The sequence below is a fragment of the Kryptolebias marmoratus genome, linkage group LG4 (assembly GCF_001649575.2).
Source record: "Kryptolebias marmoratus isolate JLee-2015 linkage group LG4, ASM164957v2, whole genome shotgun sequence".
NCBI lineage: Eukaryota > Metazoa > Chordata > Actinopteri > Cyprinodontiformes > Rivulidae > Kryptolebias > Kryptolebias marmoratus.
The window spans coordinates 16,624,533-16,645,207 of NC_051433.1; the positions used below are offsets into that span (position 1 = coordinate 16,624,533).

At 40.7% G+C, this 20,675-nt stretch overlaps 1 protein-coding gene across 1 annotated transcript in view; it reads right to left on the reverse strand.

Moving 5' to 3' along the window:
• The window catches only part of mapkapk2a (MAPK activated protein kinase 2a), a 23,104-nt gene extending 2,739 nt beyond the window's left edge, over positions 1-20,365 (reverse strand). The window contains exons 1-8 of the mRNA XM_017416013.3: positions 19,639-20,365; positions 7,998-8,137; positions 3,603-3,667; positions 3,308-3,387; positions 2,228-2,354; positions 1,511-1,586; positions 1,299-1,423; positions 97-182 (exon numbers count right to left, since the gene is read on the reverse strand). Coding sequence (XP_017271502.1) covers positions 97-182; positions 1,299-1,423; positions 1,511-1,586; positions 2,228-2,354; positions 3,308-3,387; positions 3,603-3,667; positions 7,998-8,137; positions 19,639-19,845 — 906 coding nt within the window. The 5' untranslated portion in view covers positions 19,846-20,365. The remainder of the gene's footprint in view (positions 1-96; positions 183-1,298; positions 1,424-1,510; positions 1,587-2,227; positions 2,355-3,307; positions 3,388-3,602; positions 3,668-7,997; positions 8,138-19,638) is intronic.
• Positions 20,366-20,675: the final 310 nt, after the last annotated feature.

Below are 20,675 nucleotides of genomic sequence, written 5' to 3' on the forward strand. Positions count from 1 at the left end.
GGGGGGGGGGGACACACAAAGAATCAAATCTCAGTCGGACTTTAGTGGCCAGAACAGACAAAAATCGACTCAGAAATGTTTCGTTTCTGCTCTTACGATGATCCACGGATGATTCATGAACTCCGTGATGGTCATCCTTTGGGTCGGCTCGGTCTTTAGGAGCGTCCTGATCAGTTGTTTAGCTGTAAACACAAGATATGGTTTTAATTAAGTTTTACAACATTTTCTGACCCTTTTCATATCCAAGATCAAATACAAGTATGCAGAAACTCTTTGACGTTTCCTTTTTGTTGTAGTTTATTAACATTCTCAAATATGTAAAACACTGCACCGATGAAAGCAGAGATAAGAGCATCCAATGATCCTAATTAGGTTAAATAAACTAAAAAAGGTAAGAAAGATACGCATCTGCGGCTGCGAGCGCCATGCTCTGCAAGCAACTACAACCTGGCAGATCATTTAAATGCTGAAGCCGTACGTCTCTCATTTAGAGAGAAATCGGGGAAAGTCAGCATCAGCATCGCTTAGCTTCGGTTTTCTTTTTAAAACCAACATATTAGTCGGAAAATAGAACCTCACTTTCAACTGCAGTAAACGACAACGGTAAAAAAGAAGAAATGAGGTGAAACACCTTAATCAGTTTCAATTCCTTGATGAGACTTCAGATCAGTCTTGGGTGAGAGGTTTCATAAAAAGCATCAGCAGAAGTCTATGAATCAATCAAGCAGTTATGAAATACTACTTGCTAAAAAAAAATACAATCATGAAAGCGAGAATTGTTGCACAAGACAACTAAATATGAAAAAAAGTAACCCATTACTTTTGGTGTGGCTTTAGAATGAGGCAAAGCTCATCAGTTTACCACATTTTAACCCAAAACTTCCAGTTCCCACTTAAAACAAATTATTACGTGACATTTTTATTGAGATGCATATAGAAAAGATGAAACTGATGGCCTATCAATGAGTCCTGCTGCAACCACTCATTTAGTTTCATTCTGTTAAACCTGCAGAAGGATTTACTCAGGACTGATGAGGCTGATTTCATATCATATCACCATTTCCTCCATTTAGGAATTATAGAAGTTTCTGTGCTTTTCTGCTCACAAATGGGGAAGAAATTAATTTGCATCCTCCCCGACATCTGTGCTTGAAACAACTTCATTTGGTAAATCCACTGAGTATTCTTCAACTTTTCACCAACATAAACCATCAATAATGAGACCTTATATAGTTCAGTATGAGACTTTTTGACTGTAGATAAATCCCTTTAAGGGAAGCTCAGACGTCTAGTTTTACCTTCTTCCGATACGTCAGACCATTCAGGGTTGGGGAACTCATACTGGCCCATCCTGATCCTCTTCCTCATCCCAGGGGAGATGGCGAGGCCGTGGTTAGAATAAAATGGAGGGTACCCACACAACCTGTTGGACATTTACAACAACAACATTATGGCACCAAATACAGGATCGTAGACGCTGATCGGAAAGATTACAGACAGCCGGACTTACAGGATATACATAATGACACCCAACGACCACATGTCACATGACTTGTCATATTTCTCTGGGCCGAGAACCTCCGGAGCTGTGAACAGAAATGAACGTATGAGGGGGTTAAAAAAAAGCAAAGAAAACAATGAATTCATGTTACTCGCTGACCTGTCAGAAAACATTCAATGTAAAAGAAAAGTAGGAGGTAGAGGTATATAACTGAGGATGAGACCCAGGAAGATATGAGCATGAGCTGTCATAAAGGAAAAAACATTGACTGGATGATTAAAATTAGTTGTTTCTTTTAACTCAACTAGTTTTAACATTATACAAAAGCTCAGTCTCAGCCCTACATTGGAGGAACTGGGGTCTGATACAGGACCGTGTGCAGTTTTTTGGGGATTTACCTGTAATAGTCGCAAAATCATCAGAATACTAAAAAAAAGAAATAAATAATGGGAACTGGTAGTCCAATTGACCCTGTGGTGTTTGTACTGGGACCACTACCTTGGATTCCAATGAATCCAAGAAGGATGAACACATTCAGGGGATTAAACTGTGTGAATCGGAACGAGACATTTTGGACACAAAGTATTAGAAAAGCCTTTATGTCAGGAAATATACACTTATGTCCATTATTGAGACATGTTAAAAGGTTTAAATAAAAAGCCAAACAGAACGTAAAGTACTTCCAGTCCAAACTCAGAAATAAAAGCTGAAGCAGCAGAGCCTTACCAACATAGTAGGGTGTGTAGCAGGGAGTGTCTAACGAGTTGTGTGACGTGGTCTCTTTGGCAAAACCGAAGTCTGTGAGTTTGAGATCCGCGCCAGGCCTCCTCGAAGAATACAGTAGATTCTCCGGCTGCAGGAAAGATTCAGACACACAAGAATATATCAGCAGCTGCAGAAGTGCTCAAAAGTTTTTTTTTTAATTTTTAATTTTTAAAGTCTTTTAGATGCGTCAACTAGTGCTGGGCGATATGGAAAAAAAAAAATCATATCACGATATGGACTATTTTATATCACAATATACCACAATTAAGTGTGTTTTCAGTTATTCTCTGAAAAACACGACAAAATAATATCATTGCTTACTTTTTTCAAACTTTATTTCAAAGTGACATTTAACTGAACTTTCACAAACGGGGATTGCTGCATTTTAGTGCCGCAACATTTATGTATCAAACAGATGACTCCATTATCTTCGGCTGGCTCAAGTTTTTCTGTTCGCAGCTTTCCCCACCCCTTTTACAACTTGCTTGATCTCGCACTTTTTGGATTGTCCCGTTTTCCTTTTCGTGGTTCTTCTTTAAGTGATAGAAGAGGTTCGTTGTGTTGGCGTCGGACGAGGAAACAGTCTTGTAGCGGAGTTTGCAAATGACCGTTTTCTGTAAAACGTAACCAAATCGCAAACGTTCCCCCTCGTTTTGTAAAAGTCCTTCTTCTTGGGCTGCCTGCGTAGCCGTCTCCACTTGTTACGACCCCGAGTTTGATACTTCATGCCTCTCCATCTCTCAGCGCTCATGAGTTAAATGCCTTAAAGCAGCGTCAGGTCGCAGAACCACAATACGGAGCTTCTCTGCCTAATAGTTATCTTTTATTCTTATTTATCGCTTATATAAATGGAGTGTATGCAAAGTGACAACTATAATACATTCGTCGTAGCCTACTTTATGAAATATTTGCATGAACAATTGATAAAATTACGTTAGAAACAATAGAAGACAAGTAGCACGATGGACACTTTTCTATCGTCTCATCGCCCAGCACCAGCGTCGACAGGGTCAGCGTTTTAATATAAAGCTATACACAAACCTTAACATCTCTGTGTGCAATGTTGATGGCATGCAGAAACTGAATGGCCTCCCCTATACTGCGCATTATATCAGATGCCTCTGCAAAGAAGAGAAGAAACAACTCAACTTAAAGAAATTACGAGCAAACGAACTTAAGAATCCGGATCACGCCGTCGACACTGTACCTGCAGCGGCACATGCCAGTGTCGCAGAGATGTGTCATGTGATGTCATGGCTCTTGACAGCGACTTTTATATTTCTATTTATTACGTTGCCATGTGCTGGCTATTATTCAGTCAATACGAACTTGTTACCTTTCTCTGTGAAGGCCTGGTCTCCTCTGCTCTGGATTCGACTAAAAAGCTCTCCACCATCCATACTGTAAACAAAACAACAACAAAAAAGTGTGTTTCAGCTTGAACTCATATGCACTGTGACACGAGGATCAATTCAAATATCGCTGATGTGCTGCAACTGTCTCAAAGAAATCAACAGAAATTCGAAGGAACTCTGATATTTATGATCTTTGTGTTAAAACAGATGTTTTCAGGTTTTGTATCCGACGAGAAAACATGTTTATGTTACTCTGAGTTCAAATTAAATCTGCGTCGCTGGTGTTCTGCTGAAAAAATGAGCTGAAAAGAAACTATCTGATGTTAATGTGAAGCGGCTTTGTTTGAACCAGGCTGGAGTTGCTTTAGATGTTCTTTTGCACTGGCTTACAAGCAAACATAAGATTTTTAGGTTTAAAATGATAATAATAATAATAAATAATTAAATCCCATTATGCATCAGCTTCTGCAGAATTAACTTGCCGATTTCTGTGACTACGCAGATTTTTTCCCTTTGTTTCTTCTCCAGGGATGGCCCGGGGTTTGATGGTTGACCAACACAAATAGCTTCAGGTTTCAACTATTTACAAACTACCACAGCTTGATAGTCAAGGTCAAATATCTCAACAGGACAAGATAATAAACAGCTGGAATAAATTAATACATTTTACCATGTAAATCGTACAGTTTTTAAAGGTTTAATGAGTAAAGATGCGACCAAGTGCAAGACGTTAGTACACCACAGGACAGAACAATCTGTTTGTAATTAGTTTATAAACAGAGATTTTGTTTTATGTGCAGACATGTATTGTCATCATCCCAGTCCCGTTTATTCCAGTCAGTTCTGTCATGTCAGAGACTAAAATCGCCACAGAAAGCACAGCTACAGCCGGAGGCTCGCTGAGTGGAGAACTTATCACACAGTTTCCAATAACGGCGTCTGACAGCAGCGCCGTTTTTCTTTGAAAAAGCAGCAAGTTTTTTTTTTTTCTTTCTCTCTCTCACACTCAACGGTGTGAAGTCTGAATTATGTGCAGAGGAGATGTTTGCAGGTTTTAATGAGAACCGAAGTACCGAGAGAGATCCAGGGACAACATTCTAATAAAATGCCACCCCGCTGAAACTCTCAGAACTGGATGCAGACCTGCAGCTGATTACCTTTTGAGGTCAGCCCGACGCAAGATGGCGGCTGTTGGTAACCGATCTTGGAAAACACAAAAATGGTGACAACAGCCAAATTTAGAGATAAAGAGTTTGGTGTGGTAGTAGCTGAAAGTCATCCTCAACACAGACTATCAGATCACATGAGACGTCTCGTTACTGCAGGAGATAAAGCAAATCATTGACAAGGTTTCACCAAAACAAAGAGAACTCTGTTCCTTCTTATTCTGAGAGGATCTTAGTTTAAAACGCTGACATAAAAGGCAGCAGGTGATACAGGTGCGTACCTGGTCTTGAATTAATGAGTATGTTTGTACTGAAATGTCATCAAATGGCACAAAAGCAAAAAATCTGTAACACTTCTCAGCTGAAAAATAATTTCTTTTACTAAGTCGACAAAGTAGGAAGAAGAAAATGATGCCCGCCTTTGCTGAGTCAACCTCAAATTTAATTAAATTTTTTTTTTTTTTTTTAGATTTGCAAATGGCAAGGGCTAATTTAAAAAAAGAAGCTTCAAGCAAAACTAACCTCTGCAACCAGCTTGGTTAAATATATTAACCACAACACTCGAGACCACTACAACAGGAATTCATCAAAGGGACTCGTATTCTAAATGTGGACTTACTGAAAACCTGACGGGTCTCAGTACATACCAACAAACAGCAAGAGAAGGGTTACACGGCTTCAATCGAGTACGAGAAGCTCGTACTCATATACTCGATGAGTTTCATTTAAGCATTTTGCTCATAATGACTGTGTGAGTTTCAGGTCAAATCATCAATACCAACTTGTCATGTGAGAGCAGCTTCTTCGCTCGTATGGCTGGTTACGGGAGAGCAGAGCTCACATCCAAGAGGCTGCTCGAGCTCAACCGCAGCACACATCAAACTTCTGAACATTCGGCTTACTCAGAAACGGACACCGCAAACGTGATGCTGAGAGGCGATTCCTCATTTGTGCACATGTGTCTCAGTCTGCTTTTTGTTTCCTCTAATGTGGTCAGATGCAGGAGATGTTCTTGAGGACTCTCAACCCAGCCCTCTTCCTCCTTGTTTCTGAAAAATGTTGAGAAAAATGTGTGAATTCTCTGTCAGAGGAGATGATGATTGAGTGACTAAGTGGAGAATACCCGTGCACATTTTGCAGCGTAACAGCAGAAAATCGTTACGCCCCGGCAAATATCAAACCGCACGCTCGCACACATGATCTGCAGCGCAAAGACGTCTCCAAAACAGGAGTGATAATGGAAAAAAAAAAAGATATAATGTGTTTAATCAAGCAAAAGGTTCTGCTTTTAATCTTATAACTCAATGTGAGCAAGGAGCTGCAAGAGTTGACAGAGATGATTTCTAAAGGGCAGGTGACACTCATGTGTGACAAGTATGGGGGGAGGGGGGGGGGGGTTGGTGGTTAAAATTTACAACCAGATGGAAATAGAAAGTCAAGAAAATAGAACCAAGTTCATTTAGAAGAATTGGGGCATTATATTTTACTAGGATCACGCAGAGTGAATTTACAATAATTAGCCTTGTTAGGATGTGTTAACCTAACAAACCAGAACTTTCTCCTGCTTGGGCGGCAGTGGCTCAGGAGGTAGGGGTTCGAACCCCCGCTCCGTCTGTCTCAGTTGTTGTGTCCTTAGGGAGGACACTTCACCTGCCTTGCCTACTGGTGGTGGTCAGAGGGCTCGTTGGCGCCGGTGTGACGGCAGCCTCGCCTCTGTCAGCCCGCCCCAGGGCAGCTGTGGCTACAATGTAGCTCACCACCATCAGTGTGTGAATGTGAGGGTGAATGGGTGAATGTTGGGTGAAGCCTATTTGAGTCCTTAGACTTGATAAAGTGCTATAAAAGTCATTTACTATTTGTGTTTCCAACACTAAAAACTGAACTAAAAACTGGAATTTTGAGTATTTTAATTAAGACAATATTACACAACAAGCAGGAAACGTGCTAAAAATAAAATAACTAAAATTGAGTGTTTTTAAAATGAAAGGATCTGTTTACATTACAAAAAAACTGATAATTTTAAAACAGGTGAAATGATCAAATCTAAAGCAATACCATTAAAAGGTAAATAGATTGTATTTTATTTTAAATTCAGCTTTAATCACTCAGAATAAAGCCGAATTTATATTTATTTTTCCTTTAAAAATTTTGAACTAAATACACACAATCCCCCCCCCAAAAAAAAAAGTTGCTTAAATGCTGGTAGCTGGCATTATGTTTTGATTATCATTTAAGAGCAAAATGTTTCCTCCCTCAGACCAAAACATACATGGTTCACTGACAGCTCTAAACTGGTTGTCTTGCTTTTCTCTGTGATGGACTGGAGACATGTCCAAGGTGTCCCCCGCCACTCGCCCAATGACTGGAGACAGGCACCAGATAAACACTCAGTGAGGCTCAAACGAAAAATGTGATCATTTTCTCACAATTTTGAGTTGTGATGAGTTGCCAACTCGTCTCCAACAGTCTCTACCTTATGTCGCACCTTTTGGAGCCACAACAGAAGATGATCGCTCCGTGTTGAAAACATACAAACACAGCCATCCCCACGCTCAACAACGGGACCAAAAAGCTCTAACAAGTGATGCTCAGTCAGTCATTGTTGCCACAGTCTTGTCGGTGTACTCAGGAGTTTGACTCCTTTTTCTTCATTTAGTTCCTAAAATCAGTGTAGAGAAAACATTGTTTCTTTTGAAATCTGAGAGAGTCTATGCTCAGGATTTTGTTAAGTCTGATTTGGACCCATCAAGATGCAATATTAATGGTTTTATAGTCACATCGCAGCCATCTGAATCATAACTGAATCATAACTGAATCAAATTAGGAGATGCTTAATTATACAGATATACAGGTTTTCCTATTTTATTTTATTTGCACAAACTCCTCAGTAACTTGAAGCATTTATTAGTGGATTTTATGAGGAAGGAGACAAAGAAGATCCTGTAACCTGATGCACTGTTTTATTTTGATAACATAATTTCCTAAAAGAAAACTGGAGCGGACCGAAACTGATATAAGCCAGACAGCAAAACAAAAATGTATATTTTAGCGGGAGATAAAAAAAGCATTCAGTGCATCTCTACTTTTAGATATATTTTTTGTCCACATAAGAGTAATAAGCGGAAATAACTTTACCTTAAAATCATTTAAGCCAAACATGCAAATGTATTTTATTTATTCAGTGTCGATGTGTGAAGAGTGTGCGCTCACCACTCCATGACAATCAGCAGACACTTCCTGCTCTGATAAAGGTTCTCATAAACATCAATGATGCGCACGATGTTGGTACAAGGTGCAGCCCTCCAGTGCAGCTCCACCTCCCTGCGGGCCTTGGGACAGTCCTGCAGCATCTGGACGAGAGGACGGAGACAAGAACATCTTATATACAAACTTGAACATGAACAAAGAAAATAATGAAGCAGTGTGATGAAATGATAAATCAGCATCTGGTAACTAAAAAAAAAATCAAGACCACTTATAAGCCACTATCCATTTACAAAGACAGTGAGTAGATGACAGAAGTGAGGTGCTGCCATCAGATGGCAGGATGATGAAAAGTTCGAGCTTCTTTTTTATTTCACACTTGTGTGGAAGTAGCCCCCTCTGCCAGCAGTAAGAGGTCAGTACACCATTTAACAAACATTTGTTGCTGTGATACGTCTGAAAACGAGGAATTTAACTAGGTTTGTGAATATACATCCTAAAATAAACAAGTAAAAGACGCCAGTTTCTTCACCAAGGCGAGACAAGAGTAGTAAGCACAGGTTTATAATGAGTCGATGCAAAATTTATTAAACTTCAAGTTTCCTTGAAAAATATAGACCTAAATTTCTAAGATAATCAATACATTTAGTTTGACAAACAATAAAATGTATTGCTATTAAAACTAGTAATTACAGACAATTTAAATTCTGAAAACGCATATTTAATGTCTAAATATGGATGTGAATTTTGTAAAAACAAAAAAGAATAGTTTTGAATTTGTTAATAACAAACACTAAGTATTCAATGTTTTATCCAGAGAAGAAACAAATGGTTTGTGATGAACTTTAACGGGGTTTTCAGTGACGTCCTTCTGTTCTTATTAGTCGTGCAGCTGATTAAACTTTAAGGTGTATAAAATGGAGACGACGGAAGCAACAGGAGAGTTTAATTTAGACTTGTCAGTCAGCGGAGGAGAGAAAATCAACACGGTATAGACACTGAGTCATAGTCCATCCGTGTTTTTGTGTATTATCGTCCAGACCTGCACCACTGCCAAACAGTGAGCTTCATCCCAAGAAGCAACAAGCATCCAGTCTGCCCTCTGGTTTAAAATATGAGACTCTCAGTGCATTATATGTTCATAAGCAGCTTCATTACTATGAAATAACACAATACACACTATACTACAAGTCATTATTGTGCACTTGCTTGTATCAGACCCCCCCCCCTTCTTCCCTGCATGTTTTTGACTGAGGAGAGTGGTAGGTAACTAAGCCGGTTTATAAAAGCTGCTCGTCTGCAACGTTCAGGTTTGTGTCGATACAACGGCATGGCTGAAAAGCATGAGCCATTGTTGCTGAACATCATAACTGGCAGGGTTTATAAATAATTTTGAGTTCATCGTTCTAAAGTGAGAATTACTATTTCACGGTGGAGAAGATTCAGGGCAGTTCACCCGAAGGTCAGACTGCACAGTGCTCAGAGAAACTGCAGAGGAGGGGAAGTGTTCAAGTTTTCACCAAGACTTCACAGAGCTCACAGAGCTCCTTAAATGTTCAAGTTCATGGCTGTATATATATTTAAAAGACTGAATAAGTCTGCCTTGTTTGAAAAAGATTACCAGGAAGAAGCCTTTTTTTTCTCCTCTAAAAGGAACTTTGCAAAACATCTTTGAGACCAAAAATGGAGACGATTAGATATAATGCACAGCACCACACTTGGTAAAACAGATAATCAGGCCAAACATAAAAGCAACTGTCAAACACGGCGGCAGAGGATTGATGATTTGGGCTTGTTCTGCAGCCACAGGACCAAGATGCCTTGCAGCCACGGAGTCGACCGTGAGCTCATCTGTGTATATAAATACCAGAAGAGTGGGTTATGGTCTCTTGAACAGATTACGGAGCTGAAAGTTAGTCCGAATTGAAAACACTCAAAGTGAGACCTGATATCTTAAAAAAAAAAGCAAGTAATGAAGGTCCGTTGTCATCTATTTGAGCACTTTGACCTGGCTGTCTGAGAATCAACTATCAGTCTAAGAGCTAAATGACGAGCAAAGCCGATAAACGATGCTGTTCTGCATTTCATTTTTTATCTAAACCTAGATCAAAAAGACAAACATTGTCATAAAATCAAGTTCTACAGTTTCAGAAAATCTGAATTGTTCAAAAACGCCATAAGATTTAAATCACAGCTTCAGTCAAATACTTCATCGCCACACTTGAACCACCCAGCAGAAGATTCTTATCAAGTATTTATACGGCCACACTTTAATTTCCTTTAGGGAACAGGGAAAAAAGCATCAGTTCAGTTCACTTGAAGCGGTTGAGCTGGTCCATCAAGTAAAGAAAGGGCAGCTGATTAGTGTCTGAAATATGAGGAAACTTTGTCAAAAGCATTCAAATATTCCTCGTGGCGACCAATGGAATCTTAATGTGAAGATCTGATGCAAGAAAACAGATTAACAGGTCAGGTCACACATGAGAAACTGGGCTGGGCACTAATTAAAGAGTATTTGTTACCAGGAGGAGCTGGTATGAAGTGTTTGTGTCCATCTCGGTTCAATTTCAACAGTTCAAACAACTGCAGAACAAACAAGAGTGGGCCTTACGAACGAAAAAAAATCAGCCCATGGAAACCATAAACATGTCCATTTTGAAAAATAATGAAAAAAAACTACAGATAGAGGAGTCCAAGTTTATAAAAAGTATAAAGAAATTATATTTTGTTTATCTGCATGCCTTTAGTCCAAATCAAATCAGATCTGAGAAAAAAGGAGAGAAACAAACTTTTTTATTTCTTTCATATCTAATATTTTTACTTTTATAGCCATAAAATTTCTCTTTCTTGTCTTTGCTTTTTGTTGTAAAGATGAAGACAATGTTGTATGCTCATCACTTAGAGAAAAATAATGAGTGTTGGCATGACATTGTGCCGATGTCAACTCAATATAACGCTGAATTCAGGCCGAGACTTTGGTCAGGGAAAGCCGAAGACTCTTCAGAGTTGAGACAACGTGAGAAAGAACCAGAGCAAAGCAGGACGACAATTAATACTGAGGTTTAAGGTTTGCACAACGGCTCCTGCTTCAATAGTATACTTTGTTTCCTAATCTACATTTCTGTATTTAAAGGTTTGATCCGCTCATGTCTCTGATATCTTGTTGATAACCTAACAGGAAAAGCAGAACAAGCAATCCTGAAAAGATCTTAAATGATGCAGCGAGCACGTGTGACCAAACGCCAAAATCCCTCTAAAGAGAGTTCCCGCTGTTCTTTTACCGCATGCGTATATGCACATGAAAACACTCCCGCCATTTCTCTGCAGGTGTTGCCCCCCCACCCCACCCCCTCCCATCTGTTGTTTGCCCTTTTAAGCCAAACACTGACGGTTGTGGAGAAGGAGGAATAAGGAGGAGGCAGATGGGGACACAATGCACTTCAGCGAGCCAATACAAAAAGTTCCCGGGGCGTGGGGTGGAGCAGCAAGGAGGGTAGGAGGGGGGTTCGGCTGGAGGGGAACCCTTCCTCCACTCGCTGCTTCGAGCCCAGGGGAAGTCTGATGTTTGACACGCGTCACACTGCGGGGGAAACAGAAGTGGAAATCTGAAGGGAACTGAGATTACAGAGGTGATGGATTAAAGCTTGGCTCCATCAGAAGAGTTTTTTTAACTGGACAAAAAAGGGGTTAAACAGCACGCCATCAGAGGAGAATTGTTTCTGCCTTGTTCATTGAGCACTTAGTGAGGCGGTAAACGTGTTTGTGTCAATAAGCATAAAGACATCTGTGAAGCCCCATTATACCATCATATACAGTTGAAACCAGATAATTACCCACTGTACGTCACCTGCACACGCCTGCGTGGCAAAACGTTCAACATGGCTGCCATTTCAAGAAACGATAGTAACATCGTAAACAAGTAACATGATAAATTAAAGACTATTGGTCGCCACAGATATCCTTTAGACCTACCTACCAAAGCGATAAGGTTTCTGCTTGCGTGTGTGTGCTCCTGTTTGTGTACCGTTAAAACTGATTTGAATGAAACTCTCAGAAAGCAATCACTGGAAGAACACCTACAACTGATTAACTTTTGGAGTCAATCTCATTCAAGATGGCCGTCACGACTAAGCAACCTTAGTAGAAGCAAAAAAAATGGCTACGACTCAGCCAATTTTACAGATATTGTGCTAAAACTTGATATGGTAGTAGTAGTAGATAAGATGAGACTCATCCCCAACTGATCAAACAAGATCGGTTTTTAAATCTTATTGGAATCAAGTCTGTTAGCATAATTTCTCATAAACCATTGGATGATTGGTGTGGCGGTAGCTGAAACTCAGTCAGAACACATACTTTAAGTGCTAACAGGTTGCGTGAGATATTGCAATGTTGTACGAGATTAAGCATAATGTTATTTTCAAGGTTTGACTAAACAGGTTAAAACTATCATTTTGTAGTTTCAAACTCTGGCATGAAAGCTGGCAGGTGATAAGCATTCTTTCAAGGAAAGCTAGGACTTTAATTTTATGTGTTTTCAAGCCACTCATTAAGTCTGAGCACCGTTACGAGTGTTTTTAGCCCCTCAGAGTGCATCATCCGAGTGCGTCACGTCTGCGACGACGTCACAAGCAAAGCCTCTGAACAGAGGAGAAAGCAAGGAAACAATAATCTCTTTCACACCAATGACGAGCCCCCGCTCTAATCCGCTTTTGGTTCCTCACACCTGAACCACACTGCAACAAACGACACCAGCGAAGAGACGGCACAGCCGATGTAGTACCGCACACCACCTCCCACGTACTCGCCAACTCGGCTCTGTGACTGCATCCCCCGGCAGCTTAGAGGCATATCAGCGGTGAATCAACTTTAGTCAGTCATTTCACACATGGCACTGATGGAGGAGGGCCGAGCGTCAGGCACCGCTTAAAAGCGTGGTGTGAAAAAGGATTAATAATATGATAATATGTCCCAGATGTAGCCTGGGTTGGTTGCAGAAACGCTCGTATTTCCTGATACAGACTGAATGTTTCTCGTGGAAACAAAGGGACATGAGGAAATCCTTCACAGATGAAATACCAGCACACGAGGATTAAAAACAGTTTGAAATAACATTCATTTTTTTCCCCCGCCTTCAATGGCGGCACTACAGAGATCACGGCTCCTGCTCTAATTTTAACTTTATCCCATCTCCACCATCTTCAACTCTTCCCTTCAACAGCGTTATGATTCACTGTGTACACAATGAGACAGGCAAGGAGTTTCAAAACAAACCGTATCATCAGATGAGAGAGTTATTGAACACTTTCAAATAACAGGAAGCCAACTCTCCGAGCCACTGTAGCACATGTGCGAATGTAGAAAATTCTGTCAGACAGTAGAAAGAAAACACATACGACCTTTCAGACCTCATGAGCACGTGGGCAGTTTTAGCTGAATAAGGAAGTCTAAATTAATTACATTAGAGCAGGCAATAAATAGATCACCACCACGCTGTCGGCTTTTGAATCATGCAGCAGTTATCTCAGGCATCTGACAAATGTGGGACATTCTTTTGTGGGATAGCAGAAAGAACAGCACAAACCATTTTGTTCCACTGTGGAACATTTCGCAAGAACTCAATCACTATTCAATGCCCCCCCCCACAGTATTTTGTTGATTTTTGTGTCGTTCTTGCAGCACAAATTCATCGAATGCGTGCCAACTTTTTAATTAATTTGTTATACAAGTAACGATAAAAGAACTCCCCCCCCCCCCCCCCCCCCCNTTGTTGTTTGTTTTGTTTGTAGCAAGGTTTTACCAGAATGCATTATCACATAGGGGAAAATTCATTTTACTGACTTAGAAAAAAAAAAGTGGAAAGTCCTAAAAATATTTTAAGACACTTCTTTCCGGTTGACCACAGACACATGTACTTGTACTTTGTGAGGGTTTAGGAAGTACAGTAATAGGATATCTTGGTGTATCTAAAATTGCGACAACGCGGCTTTGAACGGTTCAACTAAACCTACTGCTGTGAAATCTGGGAACTTTATTTCTAAACAAAATGACTAAATGTCTACATATGATGCAACCTTTTCACAACAGGGCATCAGACTGGAGTCTGAAAAGAAGAAGTAAGCTAAAAAAAAGTGAAAAATAAAAATGGGAGTCTTATTATTATTATTATTAACAGACCTGTGTGGTGGCATTTTACTCCTGGATAACGCCCCTCCACCAGGACAAGGTAAGGTAAACAGCAATCTTTAAGGGTTAAATGTTCAGGAAACTTTCTCTTAGGTTGACTCTGATTAGTTAGAAACGTCAGGCAATTTAGGCTTCAAGCTTGATTAATTATTAAAGGTTTTAGCTTACATTCCTACAAGAGCATCAAGACGTGTCACATCCTGAATGGACTGCAAACATGGGAAAGAGCGGGACAAAAAACGCTTCACTTCCTTTTACCATTAATACCATTCAGCACTACGTAACCACACAGATAAAAATAACACACAGAGGACAAGCTGGAGACACACATGACATTATGCTTTAGTTGGATCTATAGAGAGCTCTTTAAACTAAAACTGTATTTACGACCAAGGCCGACTGCAGTTTGACAAGTTACATAAGAGTGGAATTTTACTCCAGCATATTTACAGCTGGTTACTTGGTTCTTCGTCCCACCATCAAAACCACGACACCACATCGTTTCAAATGAATTTCCTTCATCAGAAAGAGAAAGAGGTCGTCCATGTGCGTGTGGGTGGCTTCTGCAGCAGTCACAGACTATACAAATATACATTTTAATAGATCAGACTCAAGACTGAGCCACCAGGTGCCTTACTGTCACTGGCTTGAATCAAAAAATCAAAACAACAGATTAGTTTTAGTCCCAAATGTGTGATCTGAAACGTTTTAGCTCCTGGGTCAATAAAAGGTCTCCTCTGTCCTTAAAAAGGTGCACAATCAGAGTAACGCACACGAGCAAACACCTCAGGCTATGTAACAACATAAAAACGTGGCTTTCGAAGAACAGACTTTGACAAATGACAGTCTTTAAAGATTTGTTTTTGTTTTTTTTCCCCCCAATGGAGTTTTAGAAGACTATAAACATGTTCTTTCCACAAAAACGTTTTAAAAGGATAAACCGCATCGGAACATCTTGTGCCAAATTGTATTTACGTGCATGTTTGTGGTGATAAAACTTTAAAAAATAACAACAACCTAAAAGCTGTTCTTGCTCAAGAAGGCAATCAATACTGGAACTGCTATTTCACATGATCAACCAGCAATATATTTATACTTCTTTCTTATTTCTTTAAAAAGGAGCAACACTTCAAGGTGTAGAAATTACTCAACAAGTGCCAAAGGATTGCCTCTTCCTTCCCTTTCTCATAACTGAAACATGAGCTCTTCCTCAATTCATGTTAATGTTTAATCAGACAACAGTGTGGGTTAATAAGGACTCACTGTTTTAAAGACACCATTTGTTAAGCATTCTTAATGCAAAAGCAGATTGGGTTTTTTTTGCGATGCCTGATGTTTCTGGTTCTGATTTTAGGCAAGCCTCGACAGGTTTGTTTCCTCAAATGAAGACCTAATTCCAGGTAATGCGAATGTAACAGCTTATAATCTGCTGCCAAACTTTGCAGCCACTCTGGCTATGATGATTATATAATTTCAATAAAGCAATCTTAAAAGGAGCACTTTCCTAGATGAAGCACAACTACAACTGCAGAAGCAGTTGGTGAACAAGTGATTTCTGTCGTTATTTTTTATTCTTGTAATACCAGCAAAGCAAACGGATGGCTCAGTTATTTGCAGTAACCAGGTTTATATTGTATAAACAGGACATAAAACTTTCCATCGTGGATTAGTAGTTCGCCCTCTTCACAAGGTGACGTGGTTCCCTTACGTCTTATGAAAGATTAAACTGATTTGCTTCAGCTAAAAAAAAAACCAAGGGGTTAGTTTGGGGATGACTCTCAGCTACTACCACACTAACTTTGAGCCCAATATCTGTAAAACTGCCTGAGTTGGAGCCATTTATGTGGTGGCTGAACCGAGTTGACTTCAAAGGTTAAAATCAGTCGTAGACGTACATCCAATGATTAATATCAGGGTGTTGTTAAAAAACGTCTGGTGACACATAAGGTATTTTGCTAACAGGCAAACACACAAGCACACACACACAGTCTGACAGTTCGCATTAGCACAAACAAAGCAAGTCCAGACCAGCAGAGCTTCTTCCACCTGCAGTTCGGTCACGACGACCCGCTATTTAAGCACAAGCTCGTCACAAGTCATGCGGTGACCTGGTCCAGGTTATTAAAAACGGCACCACAGATACGAACGCTGAGTAATTTTAAGAGCCATCTGGGCCGGTTAATACGGCAGCACACTCATGAGATCATTATTCCATCATCCACAAAGCTCAGGCTTCGCTGTGGCGTTACTCTCAGGTCTCTTTATGCTTTTAGTGTCGTGAAGTGAACAACTGATACATTTCAGAAAGAAAAGGCACATCGTCATTATTTTGGTTTTCCATTAAAAGGTGCATTCAATGACCGAAAGGTGGAATCCCCCACCCACACACACACCAGCAGGATCCAAATTTACTAGGAATAACAGACTTCACGCTTAATTCTAGTGAATGAAGAATTGTGTGAGTATAGTTGTAAAAGGTGGGATCTCACTGGGCTGTGACTGCTGGAGACTATAGTTGGCGTCTCAAAATTGTAGGAAAATATATGAAAACAAAAGGCAAACTTTTCATTGCAGTCTCATTGAATTCTGAGTATCCGCCTGCGTTTGAATTGAGAAAAATCGCTGACTATTTGTATGTGCACGCCTTGCAAACCTTTATTTTTGGTTGCGCATTTTATTGCTCACCTCTGCACACCCTTAAACATGAATATGTATAATGATATTATCTAAATGAATAAAATTTAACCTCCTGAGACCCAAGCTTTTGTTTGGTGTGCAGTTTTTCAGTGAAATGAAAGGCAGGGTCTCAGAAGGTTAAATTCATATATAATTTATAAAAATAAACAATTCAGATGATATAAAGTGTGGGCTGAGTTAAAAGAATATTTGAGTTCCAATCTTCAATATTACATGTTAAATGTGTTTCTCTCCTAATTCTGAAGGTAAACCATTAACTAATTTCTTACAGTTTCATGCCGTTTTTAATAACAGTATCCTTTCAACATGCAAGGTTGGAAGGATACTGTTAAAACTGGTTTGTAAGGAAGCACTGATCCCATGTGGACCCAAGGCTGAAACAATAAATAAAACCATTCCCTTCTCGACAAGGTTTCACTGCGATTTTCCTGGTGAAGGTGTTTACGTTACAATTACTCAAACACACTTCATATCCACAGTTCCCTGCCCAGAAATGTCCTCTTTACATGGACATGTATCCATCACCGTCTGTGGATCTTTATTAATCACTGACCAGGACAGAAAGGGATCTTTAGGCGTTGTTCCTGATACAGTGTCAGATTGGAGCCTGCCGTGAGCTTTAACTTATGAGCTGCAGAAAATCTACACCAACTGAGAATCTACACCAGCGAGCTGCAGAAAAGAAACTATTTGAGAAATCACAACTAACTTTGTTGCGCTTCGGAGTTACAAGGCCGCAACTCACAGGTGAACTGAAACAGCACCCGCTCTAAAATAGTTCCTCAACAGCAATGAGGAGACATTACTATTTATGTTTAAACATGAGAACACCCCGTGCTTTACGTGTGGTGTTTAAATAGCAAATAACCAGATTTATTGTTACTGGCAGAGAAGCACATAACTGGTACGTAGGTACTCATGCACAACAAAAATCAACAATACGTAACATCACAGAGGATAACACTGAAATCTGGTGCAAGATTTGCTGCTCGCATCTACATCTGCCAGGCAAAGTAGGTGTGTTTCATACAGACTCCGAGAATTTTATTATCTTTTATTTAAGAAACATAATAAGAGCAAGGACATTAATGTGGCACAAGTCATGGTCAATAAAGAAACTAGCGAAAAAGAGAAATGCCACCTTTCTCAACAGCAAAACATGCTAACTGAGCAGCAGTGAGCTCTTTGCAATATTTTTGTCCTTGTCTTTTATTAAGCAAACCACGCAGGTTCCTCCTTCCTACGCTGGAGATACACCTTTGAGGAAGCAGCTGGGAGTAAATGTACGGAGCGCATACCATTCACGGGAAACGGGAATACAAATAGAGTTAGATGAATTTTGGAGAGTCATTTTTGATAGATTTTGATGGACAGACAGTACAAAAACCGAGCAGGACATTGTTTATATTGTGTCTGTATCCGGGGACCATCTTGGTCTGACTGAATATCAACATGTCTCTTTCAGGACACAGGTCGAAATAATCCAGACGCTTAGACATCATCAAAATGGTCAAACTGTCTCTTACCCTGCCTCTGAGCAGAGCAACATGTGAGGGACGATTCTCAGATATGAACATGAAAAAACACCACAGAAAACACAAGGACAGATCTCATCTGTCACATGAAGCTCAGAGGAGGACAGTGAGGGAGGAACAGGAGGAGGACAGCGAGGGAGGAACAGGAGGAGGACAGTGAAGGAGGCTCAGAGGAGGACAGCGAGGGAGCCACAGAGGAGGACAGCGAGGGAGCCTCAGAGGAGGACAGCGAGGGAGCCTCAGAGGAGGACAGCGAAGGAAGCACAGAAGAGGACAGTGAAGGAGGCACAGAGGAGGAGCTGCAGCGGCTCACCCACCTGAGCAGCTTGTCACTGTGTCTGTATTCAATCTGTCTCTGAATCGTTACAGCTAGACATAACGCAACAAATGAGAGGTCACTCTTTTGTCCAGCCGGACACGGGGCCAGGTTTTAGTCCACACCACTCACACATTTGTTGCTTTAACCCAGAGTCCGACTGCTTATTACACCAGAATTAGGGGTGCTTTTCTTGTTGTTTAGTGTGGTTTGAACAGAGCAGGTAAGGCAGCCCCGGTTTGTTTTCATCGTTTTCTTGGGGGTCTATCAGTTAGCACAAAGATTGGTTTAAAATCCTTTTTTGGTCTTAACTATAATACGCAAGTTCTCCCTTTTCCACGTACTTTGCATGTTTTTATTGCCTTTCTTTCTTTAAACACTGTAACTTTGGTTTAACCCTAAACATCTGGGCTTTTTACGTTACTTCCTTTTTTTAAATAAAAAGCTGGGTCATCCCCTAGTACTCATGTGAATAACTAATAAGTTATGTTGGTTGTTGGGTTAGGCTTTAGTGTGAGTGATGATATCCAGTGATAAACAAACTTCATCAGAAGTGCTGACTTTCCCAAACATCAAAATGACTAAAAATTATTGAATCGCCGTCAAGTATTTGAATGAACAGACGTGGTATTTTCTGTAATTTCTTCTTAAAAAAGGAGAAATTACAAAAACACGATATGTATGTCTGTGGAAGTTTGGTGCTGCAGTAAGCTAAATAAACTTTAATTGGGGTTCACAAAACCCAGGATCAGATCTTCCATGTGAAACCAATACAGACCCACAGCTATAAATAGGTCAGGCAGCTTGGACCTTCAGGACTAATATTCAGAATTGTTTATTTATTTTTTGTCAATGGCAGTTTCAAACAACCAGTGCTTTAAGGACAGCACATCAGACATGAACAGAAACCCACCTTCAGCGCGTATTTGTCACCGGTCTTCTTCTGGAAGATCTCGAGCACCTTGCCGTTGATCCCCAGCCCCAGCACCTGGCTGGTGATCTTGTAGTCGTCCGTGATGGCGTTCTTCTTGATCGTCAGGACGGTTCTCTGCTGCCCGGCCGGGTTCTGCTGCCCCGCCGGGTTCGGGAACAGCGGCTGGTTCTGAGCGTTGGACAGCATAGTTCATGGGTTAGGAGCGAGGCGCCACCTCTCAAACGGAACGGCACCGAGAGTCGTTTCCTTTCGACAACAAAAGCCCGAGTCCTTCTCCCCCCTCTTTCCCGACTTAGCTGGCCTTGGACGGAGTCGCCACAGTGAGAAACAAAGGCCCGGAGACAGACAGGTAGTAGTTTCGATATTACAGCTGAACGAAGTAACTCGGTTAAACCGAAAAAAAGAAATAGGAAAAAAATTAGCCCGACTAGCTAGCTGTTAGCATGCTAGCTCGAGCCTGCGCTGTGATCTATGACTCCCGGCTAACAACCGAGCTAACTGTTAGCTTATCCATCGCTGGTGGTGTCCGCCTTCCACCGGTTCCTCAAAAAAAAAAGAAAAGGGGAAGAAAACGCGTTAGGAACTTCACTAAAACATCCTTCGAGTTGGCTACGACGTTGGGTTTTACATCTGGTAATGCGAAACCTCGCAGCTCTGTCTAAAAAAAAAAACAAAAAGTCAAAAACCCGACCTTTAAAGGCCGAGATAATGGAGAGGAAAAGTCCGACCCAGCTAACGCGACAGACACACTTCACTTTTCAGTGGACAGGTTTTACTCCTGACGTCATGGCTGCTGTTTTTTTTCTCTCAGCGCTTAAAGGAGAAGTACGACTGAGGAAACGACAGAGTTACCGGGCAAAAGAAAAACAAACAGCGAAATAAAACATTTTATGCTCCTGCCGAGTTCGTGTAATGTGAACGCTGTCCCATAAATGCACTGGTGGGGGACTTTAGCTTCGTCCTCGTAGCATTTGACTGAGGACAACCTTCTGAAAAGAGCAGGCAGGAGGACAAAA